This window comes from Oncorhynchus tshawytscha, linkage group LG20, assembly GCF_018296145.1.
Source record: "Oncorhynchus tshawytscha isolate Ot180627B linkage group LG20, Otsh_v2.0, whole genome shotgun sequence".
Classification (NCBI taxonomy): Eukaryota; Metazoa; Chordata; class Actinopteri; order Salmoniformes; family Salmonidae; genus Oncorhynchus; species Oncorhynchus tshawytscha.
This window is the reverse complement of record NC_056448.1, coordinates 18,406,224-18,431,015: the sequence shown is the minus strand read 5'-3', so window position 1 is coordinate 18,431,015 and position 24,792 is coordinate 18,406,224. Positions and strand designations below refer to the sequence as shown.

General features: G+C 42.6%; 1 protein-coding gene across 1 annotated transcript in view; it reads right to left on the bottom strand.

Moving 5' to 3' along the window:
- The window catches only part of LOC112219731 (arrestin domain-containing protein 1), a 40,260-nt gene extending 18,807 nt beyond the window's left edge, over positions 1–21,453 (bottom strand). Inside the window, 1 exon segment of the mRNA XM_024381258.2 lies at positions 21,239–21,453. Coding sequence (XP_024237026.2) covers positions 21,239–21,356 — 118 coding nt within the window. The 5' untranslated portion in view covers positions 21,357–21,453.
- Between the last annotated feature and the right edge of the window lie 3,339 nt (positions 21,454–24,792).

The window sequence follows — 24,792 nt, the reverse complement described above, 5'->3', positions numbered from 1 at the left end:
CCACACTCACTATCACCATCAAATCTTAAAGCGCTGCAAACAAGTAGAGAGAATCTGGCTTTCCACTTAGTGCTCTCCCTCCTACTCCCTTTCACTGTCTCTCAGTAACACTCAAAGAGCACACAGACAGTTTATCTAATTATCTAGAATTTAAAATGCCTGTAAGCGAGTTCTGCACCGACAGGACTGCAGAACTGTTGCTACAGCTAAGGTTCCACAAGACTTGGGGTAGTTTCTCTCAAAAGACAAGTCCAATCGTTAGGATTTGCATTTAAAGTTAAATTCCTCCTGGATAAGCCTTTGGTTAGAGTAACCAAGAGCATCTTTATTCAGCGTAATAGGTACTACCAGATGGTTGATTGTGTCTTAAGGTATTTTGCATACACCATTTTCTACTAGTATAGTAGGGTGACGAATCATTATGTTTGCATTCAAAGCGTGTGTATGTGTGTGAATGCGTGTGTGCGTGCATGTTTAGTGTGCATAAGAGGCTTAGCCTGGGGGAGGTTATATAATGCTACAGGTTTATCGCTTTCTCTCTGCGTGCTCCCGCTGTAGCACCATACCCAGACCCAGACCCAGACCTAGACCCAGACCTAGACCCAGACCTAGACCTGGCCGCAGACCTAGACCCAGACCTAGACCCAGACCTAGACCTGGCCGCAGACCTAGACCTAGACCCAGACCTAGACCCAGACTTAGACATAGACCCAGACCTGGCCGCAGACCTAGAACCAGACCTAGACCCAGACTTAGACAGAGACCCAGACCTAGACCCAGAAATAGCCCCAGACTTAGACAGAGACCCAGACCTAGACCCAGACCTAGCCCCAGACCCAGACCTAGCCCCAGACCTAGCCCCAGACCTAGCCCCAGACCCAGACCTAGCCCCAGACCTAGCCCCAGACCCAGACCTAGCCCCAGACCTAGCCCCAGACCCAGACCTAGCCCCAGACCCAGACCTAGCCCCAGACCTAGCCCCAGACCTAGCCCCAGACCTAGCCCCAGACCTAGCCCCAGACCTAGCCCCAGACCTAGCCCCAGACCCGGAGTCAGAGTTAGGAGTGAAGTGAAAGAGAGAGCACTTACTGACCACTATAATCTCAACAGAGGGCTGTTTATGCTTAGTCATTATGAAAAGCTGCTTTGTCTGTCTTCTCCTTTGTCCAGTCAGTCTCACATCCACTAGTGCAGGACAGACAGATACAGTACATTACCATAGGAGTTTGGCCTGAAGTTCCCCTAACATACATCCTCTGTCTGAACCAGTCTAGCCCACAGAGAATCTCACCAAGTCACCACTACTGCCAGCACATACCAGGTACCATAAACTCTTGACCTCCTTTTTAGACCATGTACATTTAGACCATGTGTCTTGTACATTTCCTCCAACCATCTTGCAGAGTTCAAATCATTTGTATTTTATTGAACCTTTATTTAAGCAGGGAGTCATTCTGAGACCATGTTCTCTTTTGCAGATGAGCCCACTATACACATCAGTAAACAACTATTATGCTATACATATCTATTAGAAAATACATGAAAAGCAAACACCAAACACAAAAAGCAAAACACAATCACATGAAACAAACACATTCTTCAGTAAAAGGCCCTCTAACATCCCCCTAAATTTCCCTAGAGGCACCAACTCCACCAACTTTAAGGACTTTTGGAGATCATTCCTGATGAAAGGCGCAAAGAAACAAAATGCAGATTTACCTGACTCGGTGGCGATTGAAGGGATCTCCAGGGTTAGCCACCCCTGAGTCCGGGTCTGGTAACTTATACGTCTGAAGGTTAACAAAGAGGTAAGGTATGGCGGAAGTTTATGCTCAAGGGCTTTATAGACAAAAAGAGCGCAATGCATCGATCTACAAGATTTTAAGGAGGGCTGGCCTACTTTCTGGTACAAAATGAAATGATGTGTACTGAACCTGTAATTACCCAAATTCGCTATGATAAACTCTGTTCAAAGGCTTCAATACGGTGGCAGCTGCATTCATATAGACTATATCGCCATAGTCAATATCTAGAATGAATGTTGACTGAATGATTTGTTTTCTGCTATTTAACTAAAGAGAGGACCTGTCCCTATAGAAGAAGCCTATTTTAATTCTTAATTTCTTAACCAACTCATCAACATGCCTTTTGAAAGATAGTGTTTCATCAATCCAGATGCACAAATATTTATGGGACATGATCAATGAGGGCACCATCCATAGTATGTATGCATAAATCATGAGATACATTTTTACGTGATTTGGAAAATAACATATACTTGGTTTTAACTGCATTAAGTACCAATTTCAACTAAACAAAGGTTTTCTGCAGGGCAATAAAGGAAGATTGAAGCTCTGACAGAGCCTTTTCAGCTGTGGGGGCAATAGAATACACTACAGTGTCATCTGCATACAGGTATTTCTTTTTTACAGATTGAACCAATATTGTTAATGTAAATAGTGAAGATGTCCCGCCTACTCATGTTCGCTTTCTCTGGCGCTCGACGGTCTACTCACCACCGGACCTGGCAGCCCATATTACGCACATCTGCTCCCCATCGTTATGCACACCTGGACTTAATCATTAACTTGATTACTTCCCCTTTATTTAGCCCTCAGTAGCCTCAGTCTTCAGGCAGTATTGGTTTTGTTTACGTTCAGTACGCTACTCCTGTTTTGTTTATCATCATGCTTCTTATTATTAAACTCACCTTCTGCATCTGCTTTTTGACTCCCTGTGTATACGATACAGAATACTGCCTGTCATCTACACCAACATCACGACCAGCTGGCTCCACTGGGTACGACCATGAAATAATTCCTCCATGTTCTCCACCGCCTCCAGACCACCAGCGAGGTTCTCCATACCTATGATGGAGGGCCTCCTACCACATGTCGTCACAGTGAGCCAGTCACCCAGCCTACCCAGCCATCTGCCCAGGTTAACCATGCCCGACTGTCCCTTCTGGAGAAGTATGATGGTACTCCATCGAAATGCCGTGGCTTCCTACTCCAGTGCTCCCTCTATTTCGCCTATCAGACAGGAGCCTCCACCACTGAGATGTCCAAGGTTGCCACGGTCATTTCCCTGCTGACCAGACGGGCATTGGAGTGGGCTACGGTCATCTGGGACAGAAGAGAGGAGGAGCTGGGTTCCTATGAGAGGTTCATGGCTCTGTTCAGTGGGCCTTCAACCATCCTCCAGAGGGCAGAGAGGGAGGTGAGCGACCAGCAGGGTGCCCAGACCGCTGCGGAGTACAACCTCACCTTTCGGGCTGTGGCAGTGGATGGAATGTGCCGGCGCTCTGCACTCTATTCCACAGTGGACTGCGCAAGGAGGTCCAGATGGAGTTGGCATGTCGGGAAGACAACATATCCTTGGAAACTCTCATCGCGATGGACATCCGTCTGGATAGCCTTCTTCGGGAGTGCAAGTGTCCACCTCGTCACTCGTCTCCCTTCTTTGACTGTCCTGAGGCAGAGCCTGAACCCATGGAGGTAGGTGCCAAACTTCTCCGCAGCAGAGCGGCATCGCCGGAGACAGCTGGGGCTCTGTCCCTATTTTGGCCAGGAGGGGCACCAGCTTCAGCGGTGTCCAGTGTGTCCCAACCCAGGGTCGTCTAGAGCAGAGAGGTGGCCCCATGACCATCCATCTCCCATGGTAGGCATGAGTATTCTATTATCATCATTTTCCACCAAACTCTTTCTGGTTCCCTGACTGGCTGTCCCTCAAGTGTTGTCTCTACAGCTCTAGTGGACTCCGGTTCCGCTGGGAAGTTCATCGACCAGGCCCTTGCCTCCTCCCTGAACTTACCGCCTGGGGACCAGAATTCCCAGAGGACCTGACCTGCTTTCCCACACCCACGTTTGTGGAGGGTCCTGTGAGTCCCCTCCAGTCTATCAATCTGTCCTCCCGAATTGTTGGCCCTGTGTGTTGGGACGTATATGTGAATATTTGCCAGGCTCTGGAGAAGGAACCCGCTCCTGCTACCTGCCCTCCAGAGCGCATCTATGTCCCCACGGGGGTGAGAGATTGGCTGTTGACCTGGGCACACCCTCGCCGCTGGACACCCAGGTATCACCCGCACCATCCAATCCCTCTCCAACGAACAGGTGGAGAGGACCAACCAGGAGCTGGGGAGGTTCCCAAGGAGTCACTGCCAGGCCCGGCAGGGGGAGTGGACCAGGTTCCTTCCCTGGGCCGATTATGCCCAGAAATCACTTCGTCACTCCTCCACCGGATTTCCTTCAAGGGCGTCCTGGGATATCAGCCGGCCCTGCTTCCATGGACTCTGAGCCAGACAGGCCCCTGCAGTGGAAGAGTGGTTACGACGCTCGTCCACTGCGGTGGTGGGAACGCCATTAAGGCCTGATTGGTGGATTGTTGCAGAGATGTCTGTCCTTCTGGAAGGTTCTCCACAGAGGAACTCTGGAGCTCTGTTAGAGTGACCATTGGGTTCTTGTTCACCTTCCTGACCAAGGCCCTTCTCCCCCGATTGCTCAGTTTGGCTGGGTGGCAAGCTTTAGGAAGAGTCTTGGTGGTACAAAACTTCTTCCTTTTAAGAATGATGGAGGCTACTGTGTTCTGGGGGACCTTCAACGCTGCAGAAATGTTTTGGTATCTTTCCCTAGATCTGTGCCTCAACGCTCTACAGACAATTCCTTCGACTTCATGGCTTGGTTTTTGCTCTGACATACACTGTCAACTGTGGGACCTTCTATAGACAGGTGTGTGCCTTTCCAAATCATGTCCAATCAATTGAATATACCACAGGTGGACTCCAATAAAGTTTTAGAAACATCTCAAGGATGATCAATGAAAACAGGATGCACCTGAGCTCAATTTCGAGTCTAATAGCAAGGGTCTAAATAGTTAAGTAAATAACGTATTTCGGTTTTCAAAAAAACTGTTTTCACTTTGTCATTATGGTGTATCGACGAGATCGACGAGGAAAAACATTTATTGAATACATTTTAGAATAAGGCTGCAACGTAATCCCTGTGGGACACCCTTTGTTATGTCCAGAAAACCTGATTTAACACCATCAGTAAATACATACTGTGTTCTGTCCTTTAAATCATTTTCAAACCAGCTACACACAGCCTGGTCCAGGCCAGTTGATGATAGCCTCTGAATAAGTAATGGGTGATCCACAGTGTCGAAGACTTCAGACAGGTCAATTAAAAGGAATTTTATTTATTTTACTAGGTAAGTCAGTTAAGAACAAATTCTTATTTTCAATGACGGCCTAGGAACAGTGGGTTAACTGCCTATTCAGATTTGTACCTTGTAAGCTCGGGGATTTGAATTTGCAACCTTCTGGTTACTAGTCCAACGCTCTAACCACTAGGCTACCCTGCAGCCCCATATACATTTCGAAGTTAAAGCATTTCAAAGCTGTAGACAATGGCGCTGGAGGGGACGGCTGCCGTTTTAAGGGCACCAAACCAACTGTGGTCTTTTGTGTTTTTTGTTTTGCATTGTTTGTAACTTATTATGTCCATAATTTTATTTGATATTTACCAAGGATTCTACAATTTTTGCAAAAGAGTTTGGAAATGGGACGATCATTATTTAGGTCACACGGGCCACCTCCTTTGTAAAGGGGGAGTATATGGGCCGCTTTCCTGACCCTGGGGATGGTACCAGAAAGAATTGTAAGATAAAAAATATTTGTTAAAGATTCTGCAATCAGAGGAGCAGAAAGCTGCTGCAAGAAATTATCAAGCAAATCAGTGGATTTTCTTTCAATCTTGGGCAAGGCGTCTAACACATCAGTACAAAGTTGTTGAAATGGGAGAGGGGCAAGCAGGCGACTGGCTGACCAGGGTCAATTAAACCATAATTTCTTACAAATAAAAAGCTGAGATAAAATGCTTATTAAAAGAATCACTTATCACATTTTTCTCAGTAATGATGCCAGAGTCTGACACAACTTGCTTTGCCAGTGAAGGAGAGGAATTTCCAAGCTTCAGTGCATTAACTGTTTAACATCAGCCGAGTCCGAGAAAGAACTTAGAAAGTAGCTAGATTAATTTTCTTGGTTGAGGAAGTGCATCTATTTCTCAATATCTGGAAAAGCTGCCAATCAGCTACAGAGTCCGTTTTTCTAGCCTTGGCCCAGGCCTGATTACTCATCATAACAACATCTGAAAGTTCTATAGAGAACCAAGGATTTGTTCTATTTTATACTCTAAGGCGCTTAAAGGGAGCGTGTTTGCCAGAGAGATAAAAATAGATGCTAATTCAGGGTCAGGCATGCAGCTGATAGAGAAGTCAGAGTAACATATATCATGAAGAAAAGCTTGTGGGTGGAAAATGTTTCTTCAGAATTATATGAGAATCAGTGTTAATCTGTTTGGTATCCCTAATTGGACAGTGATCACTGAGATTATTAGCAAAGACACCACTGGAGAAATACTTATGGGCAGGGGTGAAAGTAGATTTATGTGCCTAAGTACATCTCTATGTGCCTAAAATACTACATTGAACAAAAATACAAACACAACATGTAAAGTGTTGGTCCCATGTTTCATGAGCTGAAATAAAAAGTCCCAGAAATGTTCCATTCGCACAAAAAGCTTACATCTCTCAAATTTTGCGCACAAATTTGTTTACATCCCTATTAGTGAGCATTTCTCCTTTGCCAAAATAATCCATCCACCTAACATGTGTGGCATATCAAGAAGCTGATTAAACAGCATGATCATTATACTGGTGCACTTTGTGCTGGGGAAAATAATACACCACTTTAAAATGTCAAATTTTGTCACACAACACATTGCCACAGATGTCTCAAGTTGACAGAGCCTGCAATTGGCATGTTGCCGGAAGGAATGTCCACCAGAGCTGTTGCCAGATAATTGAATGCTTATTTCTCTACCATAAACTGCCTCCAATGACCACGTATAACCATGCCTGCCAAGGACCTCCATATCCGGCTTCTTCACCTGCGGGATCGTCTGAGACCAGCCACCCGGACAGCTGATGACACTGAGGACTATTTCTGTCGTTAAATAAAGCCCTTTTGTGGGGGAAAAAATAATTATAATTGGCTGGGTCTGGCTCCCAAGTGGGTGGGCCTATGCCCTCCAAGGCCCACCCATGGCTGCACTCCTGGCCAGTTATGTGAAATCCATTGATTGGGGCCTGATGAATTGATTTAAATTGACTGATTTCCTTATATGAACTGTAACTCAGTCAAATCTTTTAAACTGTTTCAATTTGCTTTTATATTTTTGTTCAGTATAAATAAAGCCTTGATCACCAGAATAATGTCATACATTTATAGAATGATCAATGCATCATCAACAATCTAGTTGACATCGGTAAAGTTTTCCCTTTCATTTCTGGTTTCTCACAGAGCGAGGATTTCCAATTGACATCATTTCCCATTCCGATCTTGTCTCATCGCTGCAACTCCCCCAATGGGCCCAGTAGAGGCAACGGTCGAGTCATGCGTCCTCTGAAACATGACATACCAAACCGCACCGCTTAACACCCACCGCTTAAGCCGGAAGCCAGCCAGACAAATGTGTCAGAGGAAACACCGTTCAACTGATTACTGAAGTCAGCCTGCAGGCGCCTGGCCTGCCACAAAGAGTCGCTAGAGCATGATGAGCCAAGTAAAGCCACCCCCCGGGCAAACCCCCCCTAACCCGGACAGCGCTGGACCAATTGTGCGCTGCCCTATGGAACTCCTGGTCACAGCCAGTTGTGACACAGCCTGTGATCAAACATGGGTCTGTAGTGACGCCTAAAGCACTGCGATGCAGTGCCTTAGACCGCTGTGCCACTCGGGAGGCCCACAAATGACATCAGTTTGACCTGTTTTAAGGAAATGAAAGCTGTGACAACGATCAAACATATTTCTGATAGTATTTCAGCACGTCTTGGATGCGTATTTTATGTGATTGAAAATGAAATACTGTCAGCTTTTATGTCGCTGAAAGAAATTACACGTTTAGTCAACACAACAGGTCCCTAAGCTCGCAATTGTATTCTCTCAAAATGCTGAAATAAATAAATCATATTTCTCCACTCCTGTTTTCAAGACAAACATAACATTTGATTTGTCATTTTACTGTGAGGAACACTTAATTCTGCAGGAGTTAATATTATAACTGGCTACAGTCTGTGTCCAGACTTCAGTTGCTATACCAACTATTAGACTACTCCACTCTAAAATAATTCCGTCATTCATACAGTGCCATTTGATAAATGCAAAGAGACACCCCAAAGTGTTATTTAAGACATTCGGTGATTGTCATTCATTAGGCCCACACAGGTCTTTTAAATTGAATTGATGTGTTCACTGCTGTCCTCATGGGTCTCTGTCTCATCTCTGTGTTATCATTGAACCACACCGCATTTTGGAGTGTATTCCCCAAGTTTTCAAGTTTATTCGCATATTTGTCATGCGACTTACAGTACATTTGGTAATGATAAATAGTGTAATAGCCTACAGGCTCATGTTTTACCGGCACGGCGTACCCCCACTATTTATTTTGCCGGTACTCCGTACCCGACTATTCCTGCTTACTTTCACACCTGCTTATGGGGGCTATTTGTAAGAAAGATACATGTATCTGCTTTGATTGTGTACATAAAGATAAGCCAACAGAAGGATGACTATATGCCCCAGTGATGGCCTTGAGATCTCTTTCCTCCTCAGTATTCCTAATGTAAAATCAGCCACCAAAAGGCACATTTGACTTTTTAAAAATTGTTACTGATTCCCATTATCTGCTTATCTCATTAACATTAAAGGGATACTTCAGGTTTTTGGCAATGAGGCCCTTTATCTACTTCCCCAGAGTCAGATGAACTTGTGGATACCATTTTTATGTCCCTGTGTCCAGTATGAATGAAGTTAGAGACTTAAAAAGTATGCTAACCAAAACCTATTCATTTCAAAGTTTAACAAACCATACAACTCGATGCACAAGGACTACTTCTAACAATTTACAATGAACATTTTACAAAAACACATTTACTGGAAGAACTGTGCAGATGCAATGTTTGGTTACAGAAAATCTGTAAAATCTCCCTCAGATTTATTTGTCCACTTTTTCCATAAAGTAAAAACAGTGGGGCAAAAAAGTATTTAGTCAGCCACCAATTGTGCAAGTTCTCCCACTTAAAAGGATGAGAGAGCCCTGTAATTTTCATCATAGGTACACTTCAACTATGACAGTCAAAATTAGAAAACAAAATCCAGAAAATCACATTGTAGGATTTTTTATTAATTTATTTGCAAATTATGGTGGAAAATAAGTATTTGGTCACCTAGAAACAAGCAAGATTTCTGGCTCTCACAGACCTGTAACCTGTATTAATGGCACCTGTTTGAACTTGTTATCAGTATAAAAGACACCTGTCCACAACCTCAAACAGTCACACTCCAAACTCCACTATGGCCAAGACCAAAGAGCTGTCAAAGGACACCAGAAACAGAATTGTAGACCTGCACCAGGCTGGGAAGACTGAATCTGCAATAGGTAAGCAGCTTGGTTTGAAGAAATCAACTGCGGGAGCAATTATTAGGAAATGGAAGACATTTCTTTGCATCCAAAGAACACCATACCTACTGTGAAGCATGGGGGTGGAAACATCATGCTTTGGGGCTGTTTTACTGCAAAGGGACCAGGACGACTGATCCGTGTAAAGGAAAGAATGAATGGGGCCATGTATCGTGAGATTTTGAGTGAAAACCTCCTTCCATCAACAAGGGTATTGAAGATGAAACGTGGCTGGGCAATGATCAAACACACCGCCCAGGCAACGAAGAAGTGGCTTCGTAAGAAGCATTTCAAGGTCCTGGAGTGGCCTAGCCAGTCTCCAGATCTCAACCCCATAGAAAATCTTTGGAGGGAGTTGAAAGTCCGTGTTGTCCAGCAACAGCCCCAAAACATCACTGCTCTAGAGGAGATCTGCATGGAGGAATGGGCCAAAATACCAGCAACAGTGTGTGAAAACCTTGTGAAGACTTACAGAAAATGTTTGACCTCTGTCATTGCCAACAAAGGTTATTTAACAAACTATTGAGATAAACGTTTGTTATTGACCGAATACTTATTTTCCACCATAATTTGCAAATAAATTCATTAAAAATCCTACAATGTGATTTTCTGGATTTTTTTTCCTCATTTTGTCTGTCATAGTTGAAGTGTACCTATGATGAAAATTACAGGCCTCTCTCATCTTTTTAAGTGGAGAACTTGCACAATTGGTGGCTGACTAAATACTTTTTTGCCCCACTGTATCTGCTCCGAATTAAGATTCAACGATGTCTACAGAAAGAATGGGGTGTCAGCTATGAAATGACACATTGACTTACTGAACTACAGTAAGTGAAATGAATTTACACCCAGTAATAGAATTGCGTTAATGAAATTTCATCACGAGTCCCTGATCTGTACTACACAGGAATGCATAATTATGGATATGAATGTCATTCTCTTCATGATGTTGTATCCTAAATAGGTACACAAAGGTATGTAATAGTCACCTTTGCATATTCGGGGATTATTCTACACACTGGCTATTATTTTAATGAGCTCTGCCCCCAAACAAGACCAGGCCAAATCTGAACCAATCATAGACATCAAAGTACAGTACAGAACAGTAGAGTTCAGTACAGTACAGTCGAGTTTAGTACAGTACAGTAGAGTTCAGTACAGTACAGTACAATACATTATAGTGTACTCAACTCTAGTGTGCTCTACTGTGTACTGTACTGAACTCTACTCTACTGAACTACTGTGTACTTTACCTTTCTTTACTGCACTCTACTGTGCTGTACTGTGCTGTCCCAACTTGTGAACTCAACTGTGGTTTGTGACTACTATCAAATCAAATGTATTTATATAGCCCTTCTTACATCAGCTGATATCTCAAAGTGCTGTACAGAAACCCAGCCTAAAACCCCAAACAGCAAGCAATGCAGGTGTAGAAGCACTATGATTTCCCATTGTAGCCAATTCAATTGCAGAAGTTCCGTTTTCAAGTTTTAATCACTTAATAATTGATTGACAAAATTGATACCAGTAAAAACACTATAACTAATTGATAGGTCTACCTTTACTTGTTACTTCTGTGAACATTCGTTATCCTCCCTCCTCACGAGGGAGAGAAATGTGAAAATATCTTAAAGATATGTGGGTTTTTGGTAACTGAATTTGAAGGCACAAGGCAACGTTTCTTAAACTTACAGAAGGCAGACAAATGTCTCCAAAACTAAATATAAGTGTTGATATTAGTTGGCCGGGGTATTTTTTTCTGCTAGATGGTTTCTAAGTTCCCTTTTCCATCTGTTTGACCGGAAATAAGAGCCTTTGTTTATTCCAAATGTTTGGGATTTTTAGGTTGTAATGGTTGGAAAATGTATATTTGCCTTCATTTCTCAAAAAATATGAACTCTTAGCTTTCATTTGACACCGAATTGTACACATGTTGGTGCTCATGGGTCCTTTTACATGGAAATGACTTATAAGTACACATTATTGAGCTGGAGGATCTGCTGAATTAGTGTGGAAGGATTAGAATGTAATTTGTGGAAATCTGTGAAATCTATGCACATCAATGTGTTTCTATATTAAGGCCTGGTTTTAAAGACTCATTAAAGTAATTTGTTAAACTACTTCAGAGCATTTCATAGAATCCTGAGCAGTTCAAACACAACAAATGAATGAAACAAATGAATGTTGCTACTCTTGCTTACCCTTGTGCCAAATAGGAAATCATAATCAGTTTGGGCCATTTTGTGATAAATCCTTAAATACTTTTTCCACTTGATCTGACACAGCAAACTAGGTCAAATAGAGAAATCTGTGACCTGATAAATGGATTTCCAACATGACTCCATTACCAAACAACTGAATACGAGTAGCATAAACTGTTGTGTGAGATGATGTAAACTAGAGGGAGATGGAGAAACTCCTGTGGCCAGAGGAGCCTTTGTTTTGAGAGGAGAGGGGAGGGGCAGAGTGAGAAAGGGCACCTGGAACCTAGACTATTACAGGTGGAGAGGCGAAGAAGGAGAGTAGAAACCCCCTCTCTCCAGTGGCCACTGATCTTAAGAGTTGCTGGCATGTTAACACACACACACACACACACACACACACACACACACACACACACACACACACACACACACACACACACACACACACACACACACACACACGCCTTCTGACCTGTCTCAGGTAATAGAAGTTGTACACTCAGTAGACTTGTGTGTTGGGTAGTCAGCTCAGACCCATCAAACCTTCCATTCTGTTTCCAGCAGTAGAGAGTGGTACTGTGGAATGTGTGACATTCCAGAGGAGCTTCCAGCCCAACACTACCCACAACAAAACCTCTCTAGTCTCCAGCCCACCACTTCTGTCTCCAGGCTGGGTTCACTTGAACCCTGGCCTTTCAAGAAAATCGTTCCAATGCTTGATCAATGTTTGCATCCTTGTCATCGTGAGGGTTAAAGGAAACTAGTCAGTTAGAGGAAATCAGTTAGTTTCGTAAGCTTATACAGTACCAGTAAACAATAAAACAGCCAATCGCCTGTGACATTGTGTCACAACAGATAACAGCACACGCTAAATGGAAACTCTAGCTGGTGGGTAGATAATGACAATAAAAATATAATCTGTATCTCAAAGCAGGATACCAATGTTCCTGCCTCCTACACAATGCATCAGTGGTAGGTGGCTCATCCATCCCCACCCAGGAAGAGTATGATCTTTAGACTATCTACCTGTCTGCACTGATCTGTAACAATTGAACAAGTTAAAGCCAGTCAAATAATGGGCATCAGCTTATTGCTTACACTTGTCAAGAAAGGAAATAAACTACAAACCCCTGTCTCCAGTGCAGCCAAGTAGACTAGCCAGGCAAATATAACTTTAGGGAACTAAGTCCTGTTGGCTGTCTGTTAGAGGAAGAGATTAAGGGAAGAGGAGAAAGGAAAGGAGCGTGGGGGTTGAGGAAGTGGTGGGCTTCCACCGAGGGCTTCTGATAGAGTAGAGGTTTATGAGGGAGTTGGGGTACGCAGGTCAGAAAAGGTCCAATCATATGTCTGAGCCAAAAGGGGAGGTAGTGGGTTGTGGCTGTTAATGCTGCCAGGACTGAGCAATTCAACAATATTGTATGAAGCTTTTTTAACCATTGTAAGTAATCCCATCAACGTCTGAGGCAAAGCAATGCTTGGACCTTTTGCCTCATAAGTCTGACACATCTAGCGAATTAATCATCAACATCCTTCCCTCCACACTCCTTCAGGGCTATGATTAGGGCTGTGACGATCATAGAATGATCATAGGTTATTGGTTAGACAAATGACCGTGGTCACCGTTAAAATAGTTTGAATAGCATTTGTTTTTTTAAATACGTACATTTTCCTATTGCCTCCGCTCATGACATACGTTGCGTTCCCCTGCAAAGACGTTGCATGCATCAACCAATGGTTGCGTGCCACATCTTCGACTGTGCCGTTGGAAACCAGATTGCTATAACATAGGATGCGGTTAGCTTATAGGTAAAATACCTATCCAGGTGTTGTAAGATTTGGCAGGCGTCAGCAACGCCTGGGCAGAGGAATGGGCCCTGAATGTGCTGCTGCTGCAGGGAGGGGGCATTGCTACAACACCTTGTTTGTTTCAGCCAGCCGCAACAAAGTTTCATCACGTTGTAAAGACTCAACCGCATGAAAGCAAGGCTGTTTTTATTTATTTACAGTTATTGGAGGTCATTGTATTTTCATGATGGTCTTCATCCATAATCTTTGGTTACATGATTATACAGTAATTGTGCCAGACCTAGCTATGATTATATCATGATTTAGTTCAACTCCTCAGTCTAGACAGACCAGGGAGAAACTGAGACCCTGGCCCTGTGGGGAAGTCTTTCTTTGTGACTCACAACCATTTACAGCCAGGAATGCAGGGACAGGGAGTGTTTGCTGAAGTGGGTGTGAGACGGGAGTCATCAAGGTTAATGCTGGTTAGTGGTTACCTAGCCAACTCATCTTCACCAGGGAATGAACTATAAAAGTTCAAACTGATTACATGACCTCACCATCCCAACAACATGTGTTTGAAAGCCTTGTGTTTTGTGGGTCTTACAGGGCAAACTGAAACAAGCAAGTCAGTCATTACATTTTAATCACTTAGCAGACACTCTCTTCCAGAGTGAGTCCATACATTTTCATACTGGTCCCCTGTGGGAATCAAAGCCACGACCCTGGCATTGCAAGCACCATGTGCTACCAACTGAGTCACACGGGACCACATGACATGGAAAGGTAAAGAGTGTTTTTAGTGAGGGCAGTGGTTTCTGGTACGGTTAATGAGTGTTGGGTTACTGTAAATGTTTGTTTGTTTCTGTTTGCACAAGCTCAACCGAGATCCATTATCAGCCAGCTACAAACAAACAGGCTGAATAGGTCCAAGCCTGATTTCCCCACCTTGCTGTTTGCAGTATGCTTAGGCTTGTACAGTTAACCCAAACAGGCATTATTATTCACTCCAGGAGAGTAACATTCCAGATGCTAGTAACTACTATAGGCCTGCACTGTTTTATTTCTGGTTGATCTATGTTGGCCTAGTTCCAAGAGGTTATTAGATAGACTGTAGAGCCGTTTTTACCTGAAATGTTAGGTTTCATTTCCTTCAAGCCTCACCTTTGGACACTTTCTTTTCCTTACTATGTATCTGTGTTTTAAGTATTACTCTCGCTAGAGCCCCACTACTAACATCACATTGAAAGTGCAGAAATCAGGCCTTGTCAGATGGATCAGCTGCAAGAACCAATGATATATTCTGACAACAACCTGTTTTCTGTTAAAAGCAGGAGTATCAATACAGTGGTGTTACCTTACTGTATCAGATGTCTATATTCAGACTGGGGCCCACTATGCTGCTCACTCAGGGGAAGCTCCAGTCAACACAGAACAGCACAATGAATAGAATAGACACCCTGACTCTCACAGCCACCACGTCAGATCTATAAAGGGAAGGTCACACTCTTATTATTGACTCTGCGGGTTTCCCTGTCACTGAATGAATGCTAAGTTGAATACACAAAAAAATGTAAAGCCTTGGCGTACCCGTGCTGGCCTGTAGTGTACCCGTTCTAGCCTGTAGTGTACCCGTGCTGGCCTGTAGTGTACCCGTGCTAGCCTGTAGTGTACCCGTGCTAGCCTGTAGCATACCCGTGCTAGCCTGTAGTGTACCTGTGCTAGCCTGTAGTGTACCCGTGCTAGCCTGTAGTGTACCCGTGCTAGCCTGTAGTGTAGTGTAGCCTGTAGTGTACCCGTGCTAGCCTGTAGTGCTACCCGTGCTAGCCTGTAGCCTGTAGCCTGTAGTGTACCCGTGCTAGCCTGTAGTGTACCCGTGTGCTAGCCTGTAGTGTACCCGTGCTAGCCTGTAGTGTACCCGTGCTAGCCTGTAGTGTACCCGTGCTAGCCTGTATGTGTACTTATGCTGAATTAATTGCAAAGAATCCGACCTAAAGTTTTTTTGGGGATATGGCTAGAAATGCACAACTAAATAATAACAAATTGTAATAACAGGTGCATTATTTGTGTGTGTTTATTTGTGTTTGTCTTCCTCTGCTAACTAATCAATGGAAATACAAACTAATGGTCTACTCTTCATCAATAATACAGTTGGCCACTTAATCTCCCTCATCATCCATTTTACAGCTCTACATACTAACCATAGCAGACACATCGGGGGCTGCAGACATCACAGTACTTACTAATCTATTTATTGCAGTACAATACTGGGTAACTGTATACACCTCACTCAGATCACAATGTAAATACATGGCGGCTATGGAGCAAATCCATATAGCTCATATGATGAAGTAATGCATGTAATAATGGTACACATTTAGCATACACTGTAGTGCCTGATACAGACAGATACACATATTTACCCACAGAAAAGACGCACCCATGTGACTTCAATTAGATCGATCTCCTTTACTAAAATATCCTCACAGCAGTCCTGTTGCCTATAGTGACGATGGCATAATGAAACACAAGAACCAGTGTCTGATGTTCCTCAACACGATTCACAGCTTGCTAGGGCTGGCTAGCGAAATAGACTTGGCTACACTTCAGCAGAATCATTTTAAAAAGCTCTTGAGGACTGTCTCCTAGGGCCTCACAGACTTCATGCAGACTGACTAAATGAGAGGAGACTAGGCTGATTGTGTAGAAACTAGGCAGCTCACGGACAATGGTGCGGCAAGAAGAAAGAGAATAATTTCACCCAATTTTGCCTCCTCTCGCTCTGAGGAGTGGAGCTTCTATAGGCAACATCCATGGTGGAAAAAAACTCAAGAGGGAGAAATAAGACTGAGTGCTGACATTTGTCACAATGGACAGTAGGGTTATTATCATTGCTTTAGAGTGGGGCAGCAGCAACCATATCAAGAATAGATGGGATACATGTGTCATACATTTTAACACTGGCATTCCTAATGTGAATCTCAATGTTAAGGATAGGACACAGAAAAACACCATGTATTTCTCTCACTAATCTAAATGGATTTTGGTTGGATTAAAAAAAAGGTTTATTTGTCTGGTGTTATGAGATGGATAGTGAGGGGATTGGAATAGGACTCTTCTGAATGTATAGCCTCTGATAGGAACACAGAGTATTCCTGCACCCTATTCATCAGGTCGTAATGTTTCACCAATCACTGTATAGAAAAACATGACTGGCAAATCATGACTACATTAAGACAATTTCTCAGGTCACAGACAGGGCATTTAAACCAGTCTGTCATTGATCAGATTTAGAGCCAAGGCATTTAACGGATGATGATGCCATAAATCAAATAGGGCAGCCATTGCATTTAAAAGGATGATTTCATTGATCACATAACTAAGCATTTACATTGAAGCATGGTGTCTTGGCTGAGAAAGAGCCTGAAATGGAGCCAGAATATCTTAACCTAAAGAGTCTTCATTCAGCAAGGAAATACCATATATCACACTGAGGCGATACCATGGTCTGGTCAAGTGTTTCACAGTAGAAGTCTAATTTTTTAAATTTGACCTTTATTTAACCAGGCAAGTCAGTTAAGAACAAATTCTTATTTTCAATGACGGCCTAGGAACAGTGGGTTAACTGCCTAATGTGAGTGCTTTGTGTGTATTCATAGACTATCTACTTAAAACTGCCCAAGCAATGAGGTATCTTGGAATTAATTGCAAAAATCACTGAAGCTGGATCCAGTCTTATATCTCCCTCTCTAACTTTAAGCACCAGCTGTCAGAGCAGCTTACCGATCACTGTACCTGTACACAGCCAATCTGTAAATAGCACACTCAACTAACTCATCCCCTTATTGTTATTTATATTCTTGCTCTTTTGCACCCCAGTATCTCTACTTGCACATCATCATCTGCACAGCTATCACTCCAGTGTTAATGCTAAATTGTAATTATATTGCCTCTATGGCCTATTTATTGTCTTACCTCCCTACTCTTCTACATTTGCACACACTGTACATACATTTTTCTATTGTGTTAATGACTGTACGTTTGTTTATGTATAACTCTATGTTGTAGTTTTTGTCGAACTGCTTTGCTTTATCTTGGCCAGGTCGCAGTTGTAAATGAGAACTTGTCCTCCACTTGCCTAACTGGTTAAATAAAAGTGAAATAAAATTAATAAATAAACACCTTCACCTTGTTGGTATGTAGGTCATTAGGCCAACCACGCTGGGTGACATGAGGGTGTTAGGGTGCTAGGCTGATGACAACACCTCCCTACTAACACTACCCCCCAAGTGTCTGTGTCATCAGAGTACGCCCTTATTAGTCCCATCAGTCATCATAGGGATGTGTGCTCGCCGGGCTGGAGCCTGGTGAGTGCCTCTCTGGTGTCAAGTGCACAGTCAGGTCTAATATGACCTCACATAACATATCACAGTAAATATTGTACAACTCTTGTAATACCATCTGTCACAGGTCTGCAAACATAGGACGGTCCTTAATCCAGTAATACATACATAGACATATCAAGGTGTGTCAGACTCAAACAGTCAAGGACACTAAGAAATGTTGGATTGAATTCACCATGTCACACAACATGATTCAGACAGGAAAACATTCGTATTCAAACTTACTAATAAGATACCTGAATAACACATGTAGTATAATGTAATTTCAAATTTGGATCAGATCCATCTGCAAGTGTTCACCAAGAAAGCAAACATAGATTGAAGAGGAACTTGGGAAGTCATATGATGGATGCTTGCAGAATACTTTGCATTAGTCAGACTACATTAATGGAGATTCTGGGAAGGGTTTCCATTTCAAGTAACCATACCTGCCAATGTGGAGGGCCAACGTCTCAATGCCTAATATATGCTTTATATCTCACTAGCCTCGTGTGCCAGTCTGTGACCTCACAAATCTGAAAACTCTGTACTGTATACAGAATTTGGTTGCAAGCAAGGAACTGTTTAATAATGTTGTGTAATGGTCAAATATCATGTGAAAGAGAGGAAGTGTTACGGTTTTCTTCCGTCGAAGGAGAGTCGGACCAAAATGCAGCGTGGAAGTTTTGATACACGTTTAATAAAGATGAACCACGAACAATACAAAAACAATAAACGTAACGTGAAAACCTAAACAGTCTATCTTGTGACAACAAACACAGAGACATGAACAATCACCCACGAAACACTCAAAGAATATGGCTGCCTAAATATGGTTCCCAATCAGAGACAACGATAATCACCTGACTCTGATTGAGAACCAATTCAGACAGCCATAGACTATGCTAGAAAACCCCACTAAGCTACAATCCCAAATCCTATGAAAAACCCCAATACTAAACACACCACATAATAAACCCATGTCACACCCTGGCCTGACCGAAATAATAAAGAAAACACAAAATACTAAGACCAGGGCGTGACAGGAAGGTGCAATAACTTTTTGAATAAGGGTAATTCGTCAGGTTCTCCATTTACAGTTGAAGTCAGAAGTTTACATACGCCTTCGCCAAATACATTTGAACTCAGTTTTCCTGACATTGCTGACATTTAATCCTAGTAAAAATTCCCTGTATTAGGTCAGTTAGGATCGCCACTTTATTTTAAGAATGTGAAATGTCAGAATAATAGTAGAGCGATTAATTTATTTCAGCTTTTATTTCTTTCATCACATTCCCAGTGGGTCAGAAGTTTACATACACTCAATTAGTATTTGGTAGCATTGCCTTTAAATTGTGTAACTTGGGTAAAACGTTTAGGGTAGCCTTCCACAAGCTCCCCGCAATAAGTTGGGTGAATTTTGGCCCATTACTCCTGACAGAACTGGTGTAACAGTCAGGTTTGTAGGCCTCCTTGCTCACACAGGCTTTTTCAGTTCTGTCCACAAATTTTCTATGGGATTGAGGTCAGGGCTTTGTGATGGACACTCCGATACCTTGACATTTTGCCACAACTTTGGAAGTATGCTTGGGGTCATTGTCCATTTGGAAGAACCATTTGCGACCAAGCTTTAACTTCCTGACTGATGTCTTGAGATATTGCTTCCACAGAATTCCCCTTTTTCCTCCAAACATAACGATGGTCATTATGGCCAAACAGTTCTATTTTTGTTTCATCAGAACAGAGGACATTTCTCCAAAAAGTATGATATTTGTCCCCATGTGCAGTTGCAAACCGTATGGCTTTTTTTATGGCGGATTTGGAGCATAGGCTTCTTCCTTGCTGAGCGGCCTTTCAGGTTATGTTGATATAGGACTCATTTTACTGTAGATATAGATAATTTTGTACCTGTTTCGTCCAGCATCTTCACAAGGTCCTTTGCTGTTGGTCTGGGATTGATTTGTACTTTTCGCACCAAAGTACGTTCATCTCTAGGAGACAGAACGCGTCTCCTTCCTGAGCGGTATGATGGCTCCGTGGTCCCATGGTGTTTCTACTTGCGTACTTTTGTTTGTACAGTTGAACGTGATACCTTCAGGCTTTTGGAAATTGCTCCCAATGATGAACCAGACTTGTGGAAGTCTACAATTTATTTTCTGAGGTCTTGGCTGATTTCTTTTGATTTTCCCATGATGTCAAGCAAAGAGGCACTGAGTTTGGAGGTAGGTCTTGAAATACATCCACAGGTACACCTCCAATTGACTCAAATGATGTCAATTAGCCTATCAGAAGCTTCTAAAACCATGACATAATTTTCTGGAATTTTCCAAGCTGTTTAAAGGCACAGTCAAATTAGTGTATGTAAACTTCTGACCCACTGGAATTGTGATACAGTGAATTATAAGTGAAATAATCTGTCTGTAAACAATTGTTGGAAAAATGACTTGTGTCATGCACAAAGTAGATGTCCTAACCCACTTGCCAAAACTATAGTTTGTTAACAAGAAATTTGTGGAGTGGTTAAAAAATGAGTTTTAATAACTCCAACCTAAGTGTATGTAAACTTCAGACTTCAACTGTACATAGACATTATGTGAAAGTTGTCTCTGGCTATAGACTGATTGCATTCCCCTATTATCTGACATGAATCCAGTCTAAGATCACTTCTACACACACAATATAAACAATAGATTCTTTGTGTAACACCATGGAAACCTTACAAGCTGCCCTCCACCTTGCCTAACCTACCTTCTCTAGAACTGTTCATCCACTGTTGGTTCAAATCTACCATATCAAAAACAGCACATCTATGCAAGTCCTAAAATATTCGGTATATTTTAGTAACAATTGACCAGATTAAAATGAGAAAATCATTACACAACCACACCTGTTGACTTTCTATGATCATGGTTTTGCTTCACGACATACCGTTATAACCAGCAACAGATGTGAAACTGTGAACACTAAGCTACAGGTCATACTAAACTAGAACTAAACAGGATGCGGTAACGTTACAGTATGTAGCCTACTGTCTGATTTGATCTCTTACCAAAACTGCCGTAAACATCTGAAATCAGCAGCTGTCTCAGTCAAGAACAGGCATGTCCACTTAACCCAGCACCAATGCGCAATATGTATCAAACATAAATATAGGCTACTTCAATCCAATTTTCCATGGCAAAATACAAATAAAACTAACAATAGAACACTTTAAGGACGTTATCTTCTGTTTAGGCCATGTAAAGAGAGGAAAAGTTCCTCTCCTCCCGTTCAGTTCGTCCACCGAAATCGAACCCTGATGCGCCTCATTGAGCCAGTGATACATACAAAAAATATGTAATCTTACCCTTATATTGCAGTGAGGTACCGGTTGTAATTTTCACAGACCCACTTATGGATTCGCCAGGGCTGTAGACCACTTTGTTGTTGGTGAAAGTAATATCGAATTCCTTAAGCTTACCCATGACTCCGCAACCCTCAGCGTCTCACAACAAAAAACGCTTAGTCGTGCGCGAGGCAACCGTCTACCGCTGAAAGGAGGCTGAGCAGACAGAGCAGACAGAGCTCTCTTGGCCCAGCTGCAGCACGCACAACACCCAGTTTCCAGTAGCAGTGACGTCATTACGACAATATTTGATCCATTATTTAAAAATTATATGCGGATACATTGAATCTATTCAAGGTTGGTACTCTACCATAACTGACCACACAATGTAAATATTAGGTTATTTATGTCTTTGTGTTTAGGCCACCTTGACAGTGTTCACAGTACACATCCCAGTGTAGATATTATAGTAACACTGTATCTACAGCAGTAGCCAGTTTTAGCTAACAAACATTGGCCTTCTTTGCATTATTCTATATTGCTACAACTCTTTCTCAGACATCCAGTCATTGATTGAGTTGAGCTCCCAGACCACATCCACTCAGTAGTAGCCTAAGCCCTAAGGATACATCAAACACTGGATGGTGGGATACCCCTCTCTCCATCCATTCATCCATCCATCCCCACCCCCACATCACTAGAAACGAGACACAGCAGGGAAATCCCCATCTCCAGAGTGTAGCTACATGCTGCTGACATCATCAGTTTGTCCTACTCAGCCCAGATTCAATTATGCTTCTGAGCAGAGGAATGTGATGTTTATAGCTCTCAGCTCTTAGAGAAAATAGTAAAAGTGTCCTGGAGAGATTGAGCTCCCAAGCTGAAATGGGACTTGTACTTTGTTCCCAAATGAAGAGCTGGTTGTGCCATATTAATCTAAGGTACGTCATCTACCTTTTACTGCTTTAATAGTGCATGTACTGTAATAGGTGATATATAAAAGTGCAATTTGGTGAAACATACATTTATTGCATTCACACACACACATGCATGCACACGTTCATGCACACACACGAACAAGCTTGCTTGTGCGTGCATGTGTATGTGTAAAAGAGAGAGAGGCGAGAGAGAGAGACGATGACTGAGCTGTATCCCAGTCATTAATTGCAGAAAAAGCCGAGTACATCCCATGTAATGAGACATATGCTTCCACGACAACAGACAGACACGGTCGTTGCCAAGTTACTACCGGTATCCATGGAAATGGCTCTGATCTTGTTTGAATAACTGTTCAATTTTGAAGCAGTGTGTTGTACTGTATACTGTTTATCCTCCAGGTTGCTGATTCAGACGCCTGTAGAAGTAAGTAGCTGAAATAATCATCTTCTTTCACAGTCAATCCCCATCTATTACTCAATTTATGAGTAATTTACAAAATGTGTGCCATTTTCAACTACATAGGATAAATCAATCCATGTAAACGTGATGCCAGCAGCAGTTCATAGTCACATGATACGGCAACTGAAGGTGTACTGTAGATGGATGTACTTGTAACACCAGCATATAGAGGCATTCAGCTATCAGGACTTGAAATCAGTAGCCCACATCACATTACACTGAACGTCCTCATCCAGACACCTACTAGGTCCAAATCAGGTAAACCCATTTATAATGTAACCACTGGTCCAAATGTTGGTAACACATTTGCTGAATGGGAGGAGGGCATCCAATGCAACCAGGACGTTGTCAGGGAGACCCAAAAGAGAAGTGCAGCAATTAATCGGTATGTACACAGACAAAGGCTTAGCTACATGTAGACGTATTAAAACTTAAACACTGAAAAATGTTCTTTACAGTATTTGGATTGTGCCTAAATGTTCAACTAACTATTAACAAATTGCTTACCTACTATCCAGAACCCTAACCTTAAACCCAACCTCAGCTCTATACCTAAACTAATCCCAGCATCTATAGCATATCAGCCATCCCAACCTATCTGATGACCTGTTTGATTTCTGAGATCTGATTATTGACACCTGTTTAGAAGTATAGCAGTAGCTCACACAAGATGAATTAATCGCATTTGGCTTGATGCTGGCCTTAATTGTGCTATATAGTTTGGACCAGAAAAATCAAGCAGAAGTGTTTTTATTGCTTACTAATATGGTTCTTCGTGTTTTTATGTTTCACTACAGATCACGTCAATCAGAAATGTTGAGTGGACTACGTACAAGAGAAGGCAGTGATCCGGAACGAAGCTGAATAATGAGGGCAGGGTGTAAAGATAAGATAATTACTTTATTATCCCCATGGGGTAATTTGGGTTGCGGCTCTGTGCATACATAACACATAATCGGAAATACCATAGACAAAGGACATATACAGACAATAAATACAGGTAGAAAAAGCTTAATTCATGAGCGAACAATGGTTCATCTGTACACTATGTGTCATGTTCTGACCATAGAAAGCCTTTATTTTCTATGGTAGAGTAGGTCAGGGCGTGACTAGGGGTTTAGTCTAGTTTATATTTTCTATGTGGGGTTCTAGTTTGTTTTTTCTATGTTGGTGTTTTGGTATGATTCCCAATTAGAGGCAGCAAGCTATCGTTGTCTCTAATTGAGGATCATACTTAAGTAGCATTTTTTCCACCTGTGTTATGGGATATTGTTATGAGTTATTGCATGGAGCAGCTCTGTAGTCATGGTTCGTTGTTAGTTTATTGTTTCTTTGTTTTTGTCTTTGCTAAGTTTCACTTTATTCATTAAAATGATGTGGAACTCAATATACGCTGCGCCTTGGTCCGATATTCATTCCAACGATCGTGACAGAATATCCCATCAACCAAGCAGCGTGCCCAGGAGGAGGAAGTATCCTGGACTTGGGAAGAGATTCTGGATGGGAAGGGATCCTGGACTTGGGAGGAAATCCTGGCAGGACAGGATCGCCTTCTATGGCGGGAGACATTAGGAGAGAATGGAGGACAGCGACGCCGGGGTTCGCGGCCACAGTGTTAGCTGTAGGTCTCTATCAACCACAGTGTTAGCTGTAGGTCTCTATCAACCACAGTGTTAGCTGTAGGTCTCTATCAACCACAGTGTTAGCTGTAGGTCTCTATCAACCACAGTGTTAGCTGTAGGTCTCTATCAACCACAATGTTAGCTGTAGGTCTCTATCAACCACAGTGTTAGCTGTAGGTCTCTATCAACCACAGTGTTAGCTGTAGGTCTCTATCAACCACAATGTTAGCTGTAGGTCTCTATCAACCACAATGTGAGCTGTAGGTCTCTATCAACCACAATGTGAGCTGTAGGTCTCTATCAACCACAATGTGAGCTGTAGGTCTCTATCAACCACAATGTGAGCTGTAGGTCTCTATCAACCACAATGTGAGTTGTAGGTCTCTATCAACCACAATGTGAGTTGTAGGTCTCTATCAACCACAATGTGAACTGTAGGTCTCTATCAACCACAATGTTCAGGAGCCTTCCTGCTGCTGGGACAAAGGATTGTTTGGCCCTATTTCTTTTGTACCCTGTAACATCGCCCAGTGGGGAGTAGCTCAAACTCCTGGT